Raw genomic sequence first — 19,302 nt, 5'->3', positions numbered from 1 at the left:
TAGGTTTAGGTGTAGGGTTGGTGTAGGGCGATAGAAAATATGGTTTGCACAATATAAAAACCATTACGCTTATGGAGAGTCCCTACAAGGATAGCTAACCAGACTGTGTGTGTGTGTGTGTGTGTAGTTAAACATTCTCCAATAATATTTGTTTTATTTACAAATGTATCTTAATTTTGAACTTAATCAGAGGAGAAACTGCATACATTATGTGATTTCTTTTTTAAATCTCTCTCTGTCTTTATTTGTTATTAAAGCTGTTAATCTAAAATCATGAATAACAAGTCCTTATATTGTTCAAAGTTAACAAATGCAGTAAATAGCTAACATGTTCACTGCTGTACTGTATATACAGTACACAACAATTTATTTGTTCATCATTTGTAGCATCAATTATGAATGTGTAAAAGAAAGCAAATATACAATGCAAATCAATTTAACAGTAAATGTATATAACAACCTCTTGTAAGATTGCATTGCTTTTTACAGAGCTTGCAGAGCTTTTTACACGCAATTTCAGTGATCAGTTTATTGTACAGACACTTTAACATTGCACTCATTTTTTTTGTTGTTGATGAAAATCAGTATATGCAATGTTCCAACATGTTTTTTAATACATAATACATAGATATTTCTTCACCATTGGAGTAAATAAGCCTGCTGTGTCGATTCTGAGGCTCTGTGTTGTTCTTACAGAAAGTCCGTAAAATTTTCTTCAAGTGGTTTCTGAATTTTATCCCCATAAAAACATAAAACACAGGATTCAGGGAGCAGTGTGAGAAAGCCACCTTACAAGAGACATACAAGCTGTTAATCTAAAATCATGAATAACAAGTCATTCTGTTGTTCAAAGTGAACAAATGCAGGAAATAGCTAACATGTTCACTACTGTACTGTATATACAGTACACACCAATGTATTTGCTCATCATTTGTTGCATCAATTATGAATGTGTAAAAGAAAGCAAATATACAATGCAAATCAATTTAACAGTAAATGTATATAACAACTTCTTGTAAGATTGCATCACAGATTTTTAGAGTTTTTTTACATGCAATTTCAGTGATCAGTTTATCGTACAGACACTTTAACATTGCATTCATTTTTTATTTTTTTTGATGACCATTGAGAGTTTAGGCATGGAAAGCTAATACATAGATATTTCTTCACCATTGGAGTAAATAAGCCTGCTGTGTCGATTCTGGGTTTCTGTGTTGTTCTTACAGTAAGTCCATAACATTTTCTTCAAGTGGTTTCTGAATTTTATCCCCATAAAAACATAAAACACAGGATTCAGGCAGCAGTGTGAGAAAGCAACCATCCGAGAGACATACATCAAATAGTCTATAGATTCGCTCAGCTTACAATCATTAAAAGGAGAGACTTTCCACGAAATCAGAGAGTCCAGAAATATGGCCACGTTGTACGGCCCCCATCCCAAAAAGAAAAACACCACAATGAAGAGGATGAGCTGCACCGTCTTTCTACGAGTGTGAGATGTTGGTCGAAGCAGCCGTCCCAAGATCACAGTGTAGCAAAAAGCAATGATCACAAAAGCGATAATGAAAAAGGAATTTTGCAAGTATGTACTTGCCAGTTTCCAATTAATTTCACCAGCAAAATCACAGAGCAGAACTGCATTGGCGCCGTTGTTTTGAGCATCCATGAATACATCAGTTGGGTTGTACACAACTGAGTTGAACCTGGCTTGTGGGATAGCAGCACAAAGACTGATGATCCAGATGACAAGTGATGTCACATAGCAGTGCAGGCTCTTCCTAGACATGACCACTGACATGGGATGAACCACGGCCATGTAACGGTGGATGGTCAAAACCGTCAGGAAGATGATGCTGCTGTAATATCCCGTGTAGAACACAAAGTTAACAGCTTTGCAAGCAGGATCTCCAAGAGTCCAGCCATATATGTAGTAGTAGGCCCAGAAGGGCAGGCCAAAGGTGAAAATCAGATCAGAGAGAGCCAGATTTAACAGAAATGTGTTAGTAAGGGATTTCAGATTTTCATACTTCACAAGGACCCACACGACCAGAGTGTTTCCCACACAGCTGAACAGAACGATGATGATGAAAATGACTGGAGTGATGGCTGTCGCAAACTGGATGGCATTTTTCTTGATACAGATGCCACCATCAATGCTGCCATTGGTGAAATTGTAATCATAATAGTCTAAAGTGGAAGATATTTCATACTGATATTCAGTGATTGGTTGGACTTTCATCTTGATGCATAAATGTACACTGAAAACAAATTGGAGAATTTTCACTCAGAAAATTTCACATATGATTACAAAAAACAACAGTAAAACAAACAAAAACAGCAAGTAACACATTGTATTAAATCTATCAATCAATCTATCTATCTATCTATCTATCTGATCTTAATAACTTAAATATTAAACATTAACCAAAGAAATAATCAATGATTGCATTGATAATTATCAAAAATATTGAGAGCATAACATTAATGGAAATATAACATTTCTTATACTATAATTATACATTTCTTATAAAAATATTTATCTCAGTGGAATTTATAATCTGTTTTCTGACTTCTGAGTTATCACTTACCTTTATGAAATTCTCCAGAGAAAATGTTACTGTAATGGTTGATCGCAGACTGAGTGAGTGTTAAATAAAAAAAAAACTATGAAACTTTCTAGACTGGTTATTGTTCCTATTAGTATCAGTAGAGTACAACCCACCAAAAAATGATTCTCAGATCCCCCATCCTCAAAACCAACCAAAAAACAGTAGGTCCATGTCCTATTTTCTGTTCCTTTATAGCCTACCATAAATTAATTCGCAAGATCCCGAGGCCTTGCCCTTAGTCGGAAAAGAACTTGAATCAAGAAAGGTGAGAAAAAAAATTAAAAAAAAATAAATCACACTGAGTTGATCTATATTTATATTTAATATGAATTAGGTTAAATGTATGATTAAAAATAAAAAGTAAGACTCTATGCATCAGCCATGTTACTATCATCCCTTTTTAAAAAAGAACCTGCTTCATAAAATGACTCTTCAGAAGCAATTGCTAAAACTAATTGTTGATGGTTATTGGTTTTGGTCGTTTTCTAGCTATACAGCAGCACATGTTAAATCATAACATATATATGTTAACACCTGAAATGTGTGATGCACTCATTACTGATCATCACATGACACTACTTGTTTATTTACTGCGGCTTTTTGTTTCGCAACCAAACTTGATGAGCTCCGAAGAATCTGCTATTTCGTTTCCCCCTCTGATTGGATTAGCTTGCTGTCAATCACTCTTAGTACCGCCCCCTCTAATGGCAGCAGGGTTGGATCTACTGTAAATAATCGATGAGGAAGATCAGCTTTCTGTATTAAGTATGTCTTTATTTACATCTATATATCATTATTTACATATGTTTATCAAATATACATTTGTTTATACTGACGATAGGTTGACGGTTGTGGCAGAAATGTGATAAAACGCTCAACGCTAAAGTTGTAAAGTTCCGCGCTCTCTCTCTCGCTCTCTTGCTCGCTCGCGCACGCACACACACACGATGCGCAAAACTCCGCATTTGAACAGTCAATAGCAAATACTTAAACTAATGAAATGGCTGCTTCAACACTAACTGCGGTTACTGAAACCACGCCTTCTTTCTTTGCGTGCACATTTGGGCGGCATTACGCTAATATTTCCACATAGTGAGGTAGATATGTGGGGGCTTGTTAGAACGAGCCATTTTAGGGAGGCGTGGCAGAGTCTTAACTTTGATAAAGAATATCTCTTTGGTTTGGAGACTTTAGTCTTTGCAACTTCAGGGATCTTATCTATGCACAATCAGCTTGTAACACTCCAAAGAGAAAGGAAAACTTGAAATCCCATCATATGACCCCTTTAAGTTTTAGTAATTTTGATATGTGCTTTTGTGATTTTTATTACATGGCTTTGATTCATTTTTATTTCAGTTTTAGTAATTCTTCTACTTCAACTTGATTTAGTTCAGTTAGTTGCCAAGGCCACATTTCTAGTTTTTTTGTTTCTAATTTGTAAGTTTTCGTGTAATATTTATATTTACATTATTTCCCAGATTTATTTCAATTACCAGTTATAATACAACTGCAATGTACAGTATATAAATTCTGCAGATTTTTTGTCCCACAATCAGTGAAAAAAGTATGTGAAAAAAGTTTCTTGTAGAACTAGATTAAAAAAAAAAAGTCTTTACAAAAAGTAGAATATCCTGTGAAATTCAGTTGTTACCACTTAACTAGTTTCTCATTATTTACCATAAAAATGATGGTGACCTGGATGACTGGGGATCTCCGCATTCATATTTAACCAGACATCATGTTTAGAGTGACTGTTTTGAGATTAACCTTTTGACCCTTGTGTCCAGTTTGACCAGAAAGAGAGGACCACATTTCTGGGCAGCAGGAAAGACTACTGGGACTATTTCTGTGACTGCTTGGCCAAGATTAAAGGAGCTAATGACGGCATTCGCTTTGTCAAATCAACCCCCGAGGTAATCCACTGCACGAGCCCAAAACTCTGCTATAAAACTCATCTCTTCAGCCAGTGCGTGTTTGGCTCCAGCCTACCTTCTCATTTCTCTTTTGCACTTTCATGTTGCTGGTTTTCTGACGTTTATTTTTTTTTACATCCGTTTATTATCTGCACCTCTCTGGAGGGTTTGAAGCAGGAAGCAGTGACACTCAGCCTCAGGTTGGTCATGTGTTATAGGCATTCGACTAGCAGTAGAGACTCATAACTGTACATTATACAGACAGGCATGTTACAGTATTCCTTTATTAAGGCAGGTGATGTTTAGTGCTAAGACGTGAATAACTATTACCATTTCTCATACTGTGGGAGACAAACCACTAAGTTAAAATATTAAACTTTTTTTGAGCTTAAGTATTAAACTATTAAGCTTAAGTATTACCCTTTAAAGGGATAGTTCACCCAAAAAGGAAAATTCTGTCATCATTTACTCACCCTCATGTCGTTCCAAACCTGTATGAGTAAATGATGACAGAATTTTCATTTTTGGGTGAACTATCCCTTTAAGTATCACATTTGTCCGTGCATCTTATCCTGCATCATTTGTGCTACTGTGACATAGTACTTCAAATTCTGAAGCTTGTTGAAGATAGATGTGTGCTATTACTTTTTTAATTGACCATACTTGATTTTTCACATAGATTTACATTGAAGGAGGGACCTGAGAGAATATTATAGAGGAGAGCTGTTTTGACTCCTTTTTGGATCTTAGCCAGAAAGAAAGCACCCGGAACACCCTAAAAACCACCTAGCAATCACCCACAACATGCAGATATTTTTCAGACTCTCCTATATAGAATAAAGGTGATCACTCTCTTTGTGTACTGTTCCTGACATAATCAGTTTAAGACATTCACTTGTATTACTCAGATTATAATTTAATTATTATTAGAGCAATCTCTTTTTCTCATTTCAAGAACAACTTTCACTAATGCATACGAAAAGTCTTCAAAATTGATGTGTTAGCGAACCGCAGCTTTTTGTGAGTCTCGAATCCAGAACAAATCCAGAAATCCAGCGTCAGCTGTATAGTGTAACGTTTCCATCTGGTGTCCTTATGCTCTTTGGTCACCCACTGTAATCCTCCATCTGCTGTCCCACTGACAAACATTGTTTGTGTTTAGATTGGCATAGATTATAATTTAATTATTATTAGAGCAATCTCTTTTTCTCATTTCAAGAACAACTTTCACTAATGCATACGAAAAGTCTTCAAAATTGATGTGTTAGCGAAACGCAGCTTTTTGTGAGTCTCGAATCCAGAACAAATCCAGCGTCAGCTGTATAGTGTAACGTTTCCATCTGGTGTCCTTATGCTCTTTGGTCACCCACTGTAATCCTCCATCTGCTGTCCCACTGACAAACATTGTTTGTGTTTAGATTGGCATGTTACCATACCATCTCGTACAGTATTTTTCAGCATGCACTGTGTACTACACTAGGTACATTAGTCAAATTTAGTGTATACATTGAATACAGAAATGTCATATTATTGCATTTGCCAAAATGTAAAGCATAAAACTAGATCACACTGCACTGAATACTGTATCCCATGATGCAGTGCACTCGGCTTTACCTTCATAATCAGTGTGCCAACAGAACAGAATCGGAATCTTTTCTTGATTCATTATTTGATAATAAATAATTTGTAATAATAATTTGATAGCAGACTGCCAACAGTTTGATGGTTTTATACTTTTATACCGATCTCCTCCTTTTTATGCCTATTTATTTATTTATCTTTCTGTCTATAGGGGGGTTAGCAGAGCTCGAGTAGAATAGTCTCTCTGAGCCCTCCATTGCAGACATCAAGCCAAATCTGTTTACCACTAATGCTAAGATTACATGGGCACACAAACTCGTGAAACATGAACTATAATGTAGTGATGTTTATGTTTAAGCAGATAATCTGCTCACTGACCTTTGAACTAAGTTATACTGTTTCCTTTGAAAACTCAAAATTGATTGTCAGTTGTTTCTAGCTCTTTTGTGATGTTCATACGTGTTGTTATCATTATGCAACATGTAATCTCATTCCATTATCATAAGAATCTTATGTGTTTTTCAGATTGTCATCAACAAAATGAGAAGCTGTAGTGTTGTGAACAGAAACTTGTGTAATTTATACAAAGTTAACCAGAACATATCTAATGCTCAGGTCTCATTTCAAAACATGCATATAATCCTTATTAAATACAAGGCCTTTTTGTTTACTTTGTGTGATTTAGCTGAAGACATCATTAGGGAAAGGACGGGCTTTCATTCGCTACTGTCTGGTGCACCAAAGGCTGGCAGACACTCTTCAGCAATGTCTTATGAACTACAAAACCACATGGTAATATATTCAACAAAAACATCTTAGTGGAAACTTGTACAGGATGACTGATGCATTGCTCCATATGAGTAGCTTTGCTAAAGTACAAAAATCATTTGTATTTTCAGTAAATGTCTAGTAAAATGTGTTAAAGAAGTATTAAAATTAAATGTGTTAAAGTATTAAAGAATGAATATTTAAAATGCAAACAATTATAATAATAAAAATGACAAAAACAAAGTTACTAAACTGTTGCCTAAAATGAAAACAATTAAACTAAAAACAAATAAAAAATATGAATAAAAACTATGAAAAACTATCTCCATTATACTAAAATAACACTGATGTGATGCACGTATGCCTCAGACTTACAATCAGACATGTAAACAACCGTTTTGGTGCAACCACATTTGGCTTTAAAGTGTGGTCAAAATGTCACACGAAAACAAAGCGTATGTATGAAAAGAGTTGCATGCTCTGCTAGCCAACTTTAGAAGGTTTAGATTTCAGCAAATTAGTGTGCAATTAATTAATTTTAATATTAATTCGTATTTATTTTGTTTTTGCACATGACACAACATAGTCATTTGAATAGAGCATGTTTATGCATTAATGCAAATCTGCTCTTTATTTAACAGACCTGAAAGTGTTGATTCAGAGCTAACTCCATCCACACATTAATTTCTCTTCCTCCCTCCGCTTTCACTTCTCCGAAACAAGAAACTTCTTGTCTTAAAGTAGCATGCATACATGTAATGTCAGCGATTTTTATTATAGTACTTAAAACACGGTTATCCAAAGTCCATATAGTTTTTTTTTTGTTAAAAAAGCAAAGCTAAATTTAAATTTAGAAATGCACAGGGTATAACATCTCTGAGAAACAAGTATTCTGAGAACTCCAGACTTGTTTATGAGTGGTAATGATTTTTGTTTGTCATTCACAGTGAGTGGTATTATGAACGCAGTCCCTTCCTGAAGTCCCATCTGAACATTGATCTCATCAACCACCTGTATGAACTCAATGAGGTCCAGTTTGATGTAGCATCCCGAGGTCACGACCTTGACTCTGACTGGCCCACTTTTGCTAGGTAATTCATGAGAATTCAACCCATGCATGTTACAATAGTAAAGTCCCTATTGCAACACATTTAGACTGTAAGACATTTAAGCAGTTGTATTTTGCAGATTGCCTGCGTTGTGAATGAACTAATGTTAGTAAAACAAATGACATGGTTTTTATGTGCATTTCATGCATACAGAAAGACTCTGGGATCAGCTATCTCACCTGCCCATGCGTGGAAACCACCCAGTCGCTGCTCTAGTGTCAACAGTCTGGTTAGCAGTTACTCACAGGTTTGGTAACACATTAGAAACACCTTAGACTATAGAAACCTCATGAAAATGATCTCTTCTGTTCATATCCTCATTATCTCTGGTTCTGTACCTAATATGTAATATACATAAATTCATTCCGTGTTTCTTTTTCTAGCTTTAAAAAGTAATGTTTCAGTTTTGAGTTACCCATAATAAGTAACTAAAACTCCACTATAGAGGAGTGTTATTTCATTATTATTTATGTACTATAATAGTACTATATATTAATATTTTGAATATAATAAATATATATATATATATATATATATATATATTTATATATTTATATTTATATTTAGTTTTAAATTATATATATATATATATTTATATATTTATATTTATATTTAGTTTTAAATTATTTTTATTGCAGTTTCATTTCAATTTAGTTGCCAAAGCAACATTTCTAATTCTCATTTAAGTTTGTTGACAATTGATTTGATTGGATTTCAGTTACTGGAAAACATTTGAATTTTTCTTAGTTTTTTTTTAGACAACTATAACAACAGTTGAAAAGAAAAGAATAGGCACTTATTGTAAAAAGTACCTGGGCTACTATGGTATAAACTGTACTTTTAAAAAGTGATTTTATTATGTAAATCACATTCCATAAACATGCCATTCTGAACTCTGTTTATTTTTAATTGATTTTTAACCTATTTTCCTCTGTTTGTACCACCAATCTAGTTTTCGATTTAATACCACAATACCAGTATTTTGGTATGTCAATATTGACAAATATACCAATGTGGGTGAATGCATTTTGTTTTCTTTCTTTTTTTTGGTTTAGATTTGTTTACCTAATGCAATGCAATCACATAGTCGTTGTCGATTAATTTCAATCTCTTTTCCCTCATGCAGCAAGCTCAAGAGTTTCTTCCAGGCCAAGATTTTGGCTCTAGTCTTCTAGGTGATCTCGGGGAATTAGGTGAGTTGTCCTGTAGTGCTACTGAGGATCTGCGCATTGAGCTCGACCAGTCAGAGTTGAAACAACAAGAGCTCCAAGAGAAGATCAGGCAACTCACCAGTGAAGCAGCTGATCTGAAGGCCGTGGTCAAAGACCTACAGGAGCAACTCTTGGCTAAAGGTCCTAATCAAGAGAAAGAAGAAGATCAGGAGGTGGTGAAAGCTGTTAGAGAGTGCGCAGATCACCTCCATACCACCACACAGGGACTGGAGGTTCTACGGACATCAGAACGCAACCTAGAAGCCAAACTGAGCATTGCGGAGAACAGAAACATGGAGTTGCTAGCAAAACTCGACGGAGCTCTGAGCGAAAAAGGACAGCAGGCCACCAACTACTGCGACTCGGCCTGGAAGATCCAAGAGCTCCTGACCAAGCTAAAGGTGGCAGAGGAAGAGAGGATTGAGTGTAAACGAGAAAGTGAAAATCGGGCGAGACTAGCTGAGCAACTTGCCCAGGAGCTGAAGCTTCAGGAAGAGAAATTAAAGGAGATGGAAAACAAACTGGACACTTGTAGAGTGTCTGCCGACAAAGAACGAACAACCGCAATGCAGCAGACTGATGAGCTGCAGATGACCATCAACCGCTTTCAAGGAGCACATTCTCTGAAGGAGCGGGAAACGGGGAACCTACGGACTCAGCTGCAGGACATGCAGAGAGCACTGGAGACCAAGGACGGTCAACTGGAGGAGCACAAGAAAAGGATAGAAGAGGAGCTACAACATAAAAGTGTGCTTGAAGAACAACTAAATGCAAAGATGACTGAGTTGTCCTCCGTTGCCCAAAAGATCCGGCAACTGGAGAATCTAAACCAGCGGTTGACTTCGGAGAGTCAGAGCTTCCAAATGCAAGCCAAGAAACTGGAAGAGTACAAGAACCAGTGCACAAGTTTAATGGAGATCAATGCCAAGCTGATCCAAACGGTGAAGAGAAATGAAGAGAGCAGCAAGGAGCTGGTGCAAGCCAACAACAATCTAGAGAGAGAACTGATTTCCACACAGGCCTCTGAGAAGCAACTGAGAACCAGATTAGAGTCAGCTGGATTGACAGTGGAGAACCAAAATCTTGAGGAGTGCATACAGAACTGCCAGGTGAACAGCGAGGAAACCAAAATCGAACAACTTGGAGAGAATAGTATATTAAGCCAGGAAGAACTAAATGAGAGAGCTACAGTCCCCCAGGGGAACATGACGACGACTTCTAGTCTCCTTCGGGAGGCTAATGAATCCTCAAGAACTGATAATGGAGAATCCACTTCTAGGTTGGCTCTGGCTGAGGCCCAACTTGAACTCAACATGAAGGAGGTTTCCAGACTCCAGGAAGAGGTCATGGAGCTCCGGGCGCTGCTATTGGTGAGCTCAGAGGAGAAAATAAAGATCCAGGCTCTGCAGGAAGTGACGGAAGCCTCCAGAGAAGATCTCCGGGCTCAGGTGGAGCAACTAAAGTCCCAGGTGGAAGAGCTAAACCGTAGGCATGTGGAGGAACTGCTGCGTTGCCGAGAAAGAGAAGACTCTCTGGTAAAGGAGAGAGATATGGAGGCCCATGTGCGGGCAGAAATCCAAACGAACCTGACTGCCGTGAGGGAAGAGCTTCACATATTGAAAACGCAGAACAGCACGTTTGCGCTTGAGAACGGAGAGGCTCGTGAGGACTTACACAGGGCCAACACTGAGACAGCAGAGCTTGGGGTTCACGTTTGCATGCTGACAGGACAGAACGAGGAGTCTCAGTTGCGATGGGAAGAGCTTTCTACCAAACTGCAGGAGCTACAGATGGAGGCGCAGGAAGAGGTGGAAACTCTAAGTGATTCAATGGAGGCCTTGAGAAAAGATAATGCAAGACTCCAAGAGCAGCTAAAGCAGACTGAAGGACTCCCAGAAGTCATGCAGAAGTTGCAGGAAAGACTTGAACAGGTGGAAGAAGAAGCCAAAAGCGTCCAAAAGATACGACAAAGGGAAGTGGACACACTGAGGTCCCAGTTGAGCGATGAAGCTGCGCACCATCAGAATGAAGTGCAGGTAATTGAAGTAAAAATTCTCATAGGTGTTTGTTTTGTTCTGTTTTGTTCAGGGTGTTTATGGATGTCTCTCTTAAGGGTCTAAATGAGGAACTGGATGCACTGAGGAAGAGGCTGGAGAATGAAGTCGAGAAAGTCTCATGTCTTGAGTCCAAAGTTTTGGAGCTTGAGGTACTTGATCTTATTACCATAGATGGCTGTTGAGGCTAATTCACATTACTTGCCATTTCATTACCTAAGATGAATGATAAACACAAACCTGTGAATGAATCAAATCTATCCTATATTAATGCACTGAATAGTTTGCTATAATTTTGGCAACTGTTAAACAACCTAGTTTTAGGGGCCATTCATGTGGAACATGCTTTTTCGTTCCACTGCGCTGCTTTTTTATAGTTTTTGTATGCAAATATGCTCTAGATGGATGTCTTTGAGACATTCGGACATGTTGCTCTGCTTTTTTAGCATCTCAAATCATTATGATATTGACATTTTTGTATCAAGTATTAAGCATGTTAGACTCTAAAGTAAATGTTGAGTTGGCTAAAGATCCCCAACCCTAATTATTTAGATCAGTAGTCTTTGAAATGCACTTTTAAATGCAGGAAAATCATCAAATTTTTGCATCCTTGTGTTTTTGTTTAAAAGTCTGCCAACAGTGATTACAGTCAGTTGATCGAAAAGAAAAATGCCCTCTTCGGTGATTCTGAAACTATAATTAATCAGAAAGAGGAACAGATAAAAGGCCTTAGAGTGGACTTAACAAGGTGAGAGATTTCTCTACTGCTTTTGAGCTAGTCCATACATTAAAAATGTAAACAAAAAAATTAAACTAACATGTAGGAGGGTTTTCACTTTCTGCTAGTTGTTTTGAATGTCTGCTGGCCTGATTCTTGTTTTTTTGTCAGAGCTGAGGAGGAACTGGCTCTTACTCAGCAGTCCTGTAATGAACTGGGTGTAAACTTAAGCAGAAGTGTGATGGAGAAGCAAGCCATTGAACTGAAGATGTCTGCTGAGATAGATGACCTTTATCGTACCAAAAAGAATCTGGAAGAGAGGCTCATTGAGCTCATAAGGTGACTTATATACAGTAGTTACCTACCATGGTTTTTCTACTTTTCTAACACATCAGAATATATGTTCACTACAACCCAAAGAAATGCATTTGAAAATTCCTGTATCTGCTAAATTGTTACAAGCTGTTCTTCATAGAACTCTGGCTCCCCCTGTAGGGACAAAGATGCTTTATGGCAGAAGTCTGATGCACTGGAGTTTGAACAGAAACAGAGGGCTGAGGAACAGACAGACAGAGACGTCACATACTGTCTGAGCTGCCGCAACCACTTCACCTGGATGCTGCGCAAACATAGCTGCAGGTCAGGGGTGAAACTTTAAGGGGAAATGGCTTTTTTGGCAAATGACATTCTTCTTGCATTCAGTAGCTAGAGGCAATGGAATAAAATTGAGTATTTAGACCTTTGTTACCCTTGAAATTGCCAGTGACAGGTCATTTTGTCCAAGCTGTGTTTGACAAAGGTTGTGAGGGTTTTATATATATATATATGTACAGTGGGGCAAAAAAGTATTTAGTCAGCCACCAATTGTGCAAGTTCTCCCACTTAAAAAGATGAGAGAGGCCTGTAATTTTCATCATAGGTATACCTCAACTATGAGAGACAAAATGAGAAAAAAAAATCCAGAAAATCACATTGTAGGATTTTTAAAGAATTTATTTGCAAATTATGGTGGAAAATAAGTATTTGGTCAATAACAAAATTTCATCTCAATACTTTGTTATATACCCTTTGTTGGCAATGACAGAGGTCAAACGTCTTCACAAGGTTTTCACACACTGTTGCTGGTATTTTGGCCCATTCCTCCATGCAGATCTCCTCTAGAGCAGTGATGTTTTGGGGCTGGTGTGTGTGTGTGTGTGTGTGTGTTAAATTTACAATTTAAGGTAAATGTTCAAGGCCATCATAAGGGTGTCATCTGATTTTGTGGTGATAAATGTTACAGTTACTATTGTAAACATTTAATTTACCTGTCCCACCCCTGACTTGCTCTGATTGGTAAATCATCTGTCTGATTTAGTAGCTTGTTTTTAATTACGAATCACAACCTTGTAACATAATATTGGCAGATATTTGTAATATAATATTTTATAATTTACAATATTTTTGTGTTCTATTTTAATTGTTGTTGTATGTAGGCATAAAAGCATAATAATTGTCATACTATTAAAGAATTAATATAGCTACACAACACTACACTATAGATTTTTTTTAATTATTTTGAAAGATATCTCTTATGCTCACTAAGGCTGCATTTATTTGGTCAAAAATATAGATAATATTGTATTATTGAGAAATATTATAACAATGTAAAATAACCATTTTCTATTTTAAAAATATTTACAGTATAATTTTTTTTCTGTGATGCAAAGCTGAATTTTCCATCTTTAGTGTTACTAGATCCTTCAGAAATCATTCTAATATGCCAATTTGTGATTTGGTGCTCAAGAAACATTTCTTATTATAATCAATGTTGAAAACAGTTGTGCTGCTTAAAGGGGTCATATGATGCTTTTTTTAAAGATCATTATTTGGTGTAACAGAATATGTTGACATGCTTTAATGTTCAAAAAACACATTATTTTTCAAATACTGTACATTATTGTAGGTCCTCTATGCCCCGCCTCTCTCAAAAGCTTAGATTTCTACAAAGTCCCTCCTTCCGACAAGCGCAGTCTACTCTGATTGGCCAGCTGACCCAGTGCATTGTGATTGGCCGAACACCACAAGCACTCGTTGGAAATGTAACGCCCCTTACCATAATCGTTCTTGATGGATCCTGATGTTCTTATGATTTTTGCAAAATTATTATTAAATAAAATCAAGTATTGAATAAAATAAATTTATTATTATTATTATTTATTTATTTATTATTAAATAAAATAAATCTAGTATTGCAATATTTTATCATTCCTATTAACGCTCAACACACAACACTCAAGATGGATCCTGGCGCCCTTATGATTTTTGCAAAATGATTGTAAATAATAATAACAATAATGATAATTATTATTATTAATGTTGTTGTTGTGGCAAAAAATCTAGTATTGCAATATTTTATCATTCCCATGACCATGATTGAAAGACACAACTGTCTTGATGGATCCTCATGTGCTTATGCTTTTTGCAAAATTATTGTTATTATTATTATTTTTATTTATTATCATGTGCTTTATTATTTATTGCAATCATAAGTATTATCATTATTATTGTTGTTGTTGCAAAATAAATGAAAATAAATCTGGTATTGCACTATTTATTAATTCCCATGACTTTTAGTTTGACTCACAACTCTCATGATGGATTCTGATGGCCTTTTTGATTATTAGAGGAGGAATTGTTATTATTTATTATTATTATTATTGTAGCAATAAAATAAAATAAATCTAGAATGGCAATATTTATTTATTCAGCATTGTGTTTTGTTTCACAGGCTGTCTGTGCCGTTCAGTGTGGAGGACGTGGTTCAGTTTGGCGATAAGTCCAGAGAACTCTTCATCAGGTCCAGCTGTTACAGTGTCATTCTCATAACCGCTGCACATCCGGGTCTTACGATCAGCTGGGTCTTCTCTTCTGAACCCAAGAGCATCGCCTTCATGGTGGTGTACAGAGAGAACCTAGATACGCCTCCAGAACAGGCTAAGGTAACATACACGTGACATACGGCACTGTCATGCTTCGAGCCTTTGCCATACATTTATCAGCATTTCTCAGTTTATTGCTCCATGTGCCAACTGAACCCCGCTATTAAAATGCTTGGAAATGAAAGTGCCAGCTTATGTCATATTGCTGCTGTCCAGCCAATTTATATTTGCTTGGACACAAAATTGATTCTGTTGGCTCTATATTTGTAGTATTCTGATCAGAAATTTAGCTTGTTGATATTTTATCTATTTATATTTATACCAGTTGATGACTTATCTTATGTTGTATATAACACATCACATGAAATAACTGAAGCAACATTTCTCTTTTTGTTTTTTGATTTCACTTAGTTTACAGTTAAGTTACTGCACATAATCATCCCTTCCCAGAATTTAGTGATTTCAGCGTTAGATGTGGTAATACAATACTTATATTTGATCATATAGTATATACGTTTTTCATATGAATTTTCAAAAGATATATGTTTATTATTATATTAAAACATTATATTAGGCATATCCAAACAAGCTACATTAAATATTTCAAACGACACTGCCGATGAACTGACTTGCATGCAATAATGCATTAAATTGATCAAAAGTAAAGACATTCATATTGTTGTAAAATATTTCCTTTTCAAATAAATTGTGTTCTTTTGAACTATCTATTTCAAACATTCTAAATTTCTATATTATAAAAGAATGCTGAAACTGTTTGTAACCCTGATAATAATCAGAAATGTTTCTTGAGCAGCAGATCAGCATATTAGAATGATTTCTGAAGGATCGAATTTGATGCTAATGATGCTGAAAATTCAGCTTTGATAACAGAAATAAATTACATTTTGAAATATATCACAAAAGAAAACACTTTGAATTGTAATAATATTTCACAATTTTGCTGTATTTTTGATCAAATAAATGCAGCCTTTTGCTGTATAATCTGTCAAAGCGTTGATAAGAAGATGGTGATGATGTCTGGACAGCCTTAGTGTATTAAAGGGGTCATATGACGTTGCTAAAAAGAACATTATTTTGTGTATTTGGTGTAATGAAATGTGTTTATGCGGTTTAAACAAAAAAAAAAATTATTTTCCACATACTGTACATTATTGTTTCTCCTCTGTGCCCTGCCTTTTTGAAACGCATCGATTTTTACAAAGCTCATCAGTCTGAAAAAGCGAGGTGTGCTGTGATTGGCCAGCTATCCAATGCGTTGTGATTGGCCGAATACCTCAAGCGTGAGACGGAAATGTTACGCCCCTCACATACTGTTGATGTCGTGTCCCGGCCAGAGCGACGAGTCAAAAACATTAAAACCCATTACAAACGAGGCATTTGTTGCATCCAGTGGGGACATAATTACTGATTATAATGACTTATACTGTCTTTTTGCGCGTTGCATTGCATTGCATCGCGCCGCATAAACATAAATCTCTGTCTGCATTTGTGATCAGAGAAATGACAAACAACAAGTGCTACTCTACACTGCCCAAAACTCGCGTTTGAATCATCAGTGGCAAATCCTTTAAATGAAAACGTACTTGCGTGAGTCAGAACTGCCGGCATTTTAGTCTAACGTTACTCTCCCAGGATCAGTAAACAGTCCTCCATAAAATGCGCTGCACACATCTGGATATTTGGGTTAAACTGTTCTGGAACAGTGTTGTAAATACCACTTAACCACTAATTTGTAGTTGTGTCCTCTTTTGGAAGAACAAACAAAGTAGTTTAGCTTTCACAACGAAAAACACAGCGTCCTAGCGGGAGGGGAAGCCCCGGCTTAGCGTGCGCTGAGGCCGGGATAGAGTGAGCTGAGGCTGCGGAGTCGAGAACGGCGCACCCGGCGGATCCGACGAATGAGCGGCAACCACATGTGACGACCCCGGGCTGGATTCCGCTTCGTCCACGGTGAAAGTTGATGTATTCCCTCAGCGACCAGCACGGATCAGCTCTAGGCATGACGAAGCGGATATTGTCCTCTTTTGGAAGACCAAACAAAGTAATTTCGCTTTCACAACGAAGCACACAGCGTCTTCACGACATGGCTGCAGCGTCAACAAAACTACAGTGAGACTAAAAGTTACGCATTCTTTCTTTGCGTGAACATTTGGGCGGCGTTTTGCAAATATTTCCACATAGTGAGGTAGATATGTGGGGGCATGTTAGAACGAGCCATTTTAGGTAGGCGTGGCTGACTCTGAACTTTTATAAAGAATATCTCTTTGGATTTGAAACTTTAGTCTTTGCAACTTTACAGATCTTCTTTATGCACCAAGAGCTTGTAACACTCCAAAGAGAAAGGAAAAATTGAAATCGTATCATATGACCCCTTTAATGAATGGATCCTCAAACCTGTTTTTTTTTTCTTTCAGGTTCTGATCCCTCTGACAAGATGTAACTCTCATAAAGAAACAATTCAGGGTCAACTGAAGGTCAGGAACTCTGGAGAATATACTCTTGTCTTCGACAACTCCTTCTCAAGGTTCGTACTGAGATCAGTTCATTCCTCCAGCAGACCTTCTGTCGTTCTCTCTTAAACTCTGTTCATGTTTTGTTGGTCTTCCTGTTGGCAGGTTCCTCTCGAAGAAAGTCCAGTACAAACTGAGTATAGAGAAGCCAGAGGTCTGCAATGGAAGTGATTGTTCTTCATAGGAAATCGAATCACGCACACTTGTGTCTGTACCAGGTCACGGGACGGCTTGTCCAGGAATATGGCTGTTTATCAAGCCCAACTTCTAATGCTGCTTTCAATGATTTACGTGGTGAATCTCACAAAACATGTCTAAATCTCACAGTCAAATGAAAGAAATGAGAAATTATACTTTATAATGAAATAAAATACATTTTAAGACATTATCTTCTCCATGAATCCCTTATCCTATTTCATGCAAAAATCAAATTTTTGTTACTGAACTGTACTTGTTACTATATACAGTATATATATAATAATATTTTTACAACTATATATTTAAAAAAATCAAACGAAGCATGCAGATGCATTACATTAATGAGAATTTAAGGGAGAAATGTGTGGATTTTGTCAAGAAAATTAATGTCTAAATAAATAAATACATACATCTTAATGCTCCCAAGCTTCATTTTCTTTATGCAAAATAATAGTTTCTTATTGTTGTTCATTTGATTTTGGGGTGAAATATGACCTGGACATATTGTGAGATTCACTCTCTATGTAATTCAAAAGCCACATTCTTCTTATGAATGATTGCTCTTTATTCATAACCTTTTATGAATGATTTTAATACACTCATGGCAAACTCTAATAGCCAGAATGGTATAATATCTCTGACATACTTATCAAGAGAATGGACTGCCAAAAAAAAAGTAGTCAATGAAGGAAAGCCCTCTGAAATTTGCTGTGGTCAGTAGCTAGATGAAGGTTTGTATAACATTATGCACTACAGAAGAGCTTTATTACTGTGTTTTTTAATGATATTAGTCTAATAGATATGAAGGAAATGCTTATACTTCATCAGGTTACTCGCATACAGGGACATCAATCTGTTTCTATTCAAACATTTTTATTCATATCCATATAAGTCTAACAGATGCAAAAAAAAATCAGGAATTTTAAACTGACAAAAATAATAGTTATAAATAATCTAAAGATAGGAAACGAATCTATTTTCTTATGAGATTGCTTAGTGTATCTCTCATAATACGGGCATCGTAGATCTTTTTCAAAGCTTCATAAGTCAAATATGACTTTTTTGCAGACATATAATCTGTATTCTGAAGGGACGAGTACATAGTAATAAGAGGAAACTCCATTTCCTGGCCGTCTTGTTTATTTTCAACCAAAAAATGCTTTTTCATTCGGCTGACACCAGGGAAAAATTTATAAGCAATAACTTTGTGACTGTGTTTTTTGCGTAAATAAGATTGGCTGTGCAATAACAGATAACTCCAGCCTGAAGAAGGTGGACATTGTAAATGGCACTTTTTGTAATGGCTTAATTTGAATAATAAGCATTGATTCTTCACTGTTGCACTTTCTGAATGTGTTTCAGAGGCTGATGACAGCACTTGATTAAAGTACTGTAGCAGTTACTGTAAAGGGCTGTGATATAACAGTAATGAAATATTACAACTAGTTTGAAATGGAGCTGAATTAAAACTACTTGGTGGCGTGACTCTACTTTTGACTCAGTGTTCTGCATATCCATTAATGATTTTGCTTAGGCCTACAATTGATATCTAATTGTTTAAATCAATTTACCGTATAGGCATTCAATGACAACAGAAACTAGTTTAGCTCTGTCTTTCAGTCGACCAAACACACACACACACACAAACACTTTTGCAGTAATGCATTTACTATGGAGGGTATACCTTGA

The 19,302-nt window shown here is 36.4% G+C and overlaps 2 protein-coding genes across 2 annotated transcripts; one reads left to right on the top strand and one right to left on the bottom strand.

Annotated features, from left to right (window-relative positions):
• Nucleotides 1-1,147: 1,147 nt before the first annotated feature.
• Nucleotides 1,148-2,658, bottom strand: LOC107600268 (chemokine XC receptor 1-like). Its single transcript, XM_016292114.1, has 2 exons — nucleotides 2,589-2,658; nucleotides 1,148-2,258 (listed from the first exon to the last, which is right to left on the bottom strand). The coding sequence occupies exon 2, from the start codon at nucleotides 2,237-2,239 to the stop codon at nucleotides 1,148-1,150; it is 1,092 nt and encodes a 363-aa protein (XP_016147600.1). The 5' UTR covers nucleotides 2,240-2,258; nucleotides 2,589-2,658.
• Nucleotides 2,659-4,293: 1,635 nt separating this feature from the next.
• Nucleotides 4,294-17,851, top strand: LOC107600249 (FYVE and coiled-coil domain-containing protein 1-like). The gene is made up of 14 exons (XM_016292093.1): nucleotides 4,294-4,299; nucleotides 4,397-4,522; nucleotides 6,789-6,895; nucleotides 7,819-7,962; nucleotides 8,134-8,227; nucleotides 9,107-11,227; nucleotides 11,305-11,397; nucleotides 11,875-11,993; nucleotides 12,135-12,302; nucleotides 12,459-12,609; nucleotides 13,114-13,145; nucleotides 14,734-14,944; nucleotides 17,320-17,429; nucleotides 17,521-17,851. The coding sequence occupies exons 1-14, from the start codon at nucleotides 4,294-4,296 to the stop codon at nucleotides 17,597-17,599; spliced, it is 3,561 nt and encodes a 1,186-aa protein (XP_016147579.1). The 3' UTR covers nucleotides 17,600-17,851.
• Nucleotides 17,852-19,302: the final 1,451 nt, after the last annotated feature.

Source organism: Sinocyclocheilus grahami, unplaced genomic scaffold (assembly GCF_001515645.1).
Source record: "Sinocyclocheilus grahami isolate Dianchi unplaced genomic scaffold, SAMN03320097.WGS_v1.1 scaffold280.1, whole genome shotgun sequence".
Lineage (NCBI taxonomy): Eukaryota > Metazoa > Chordata > Actinopteri > Cypriniformes > Cyprinidae > Sinocyclocheilus > Sinocyclocheilus grahami.
Note: the sequence above shows the minus strand (reverse complement) of the source record. Positions and strands in the feature narration are given on the sequence as shown.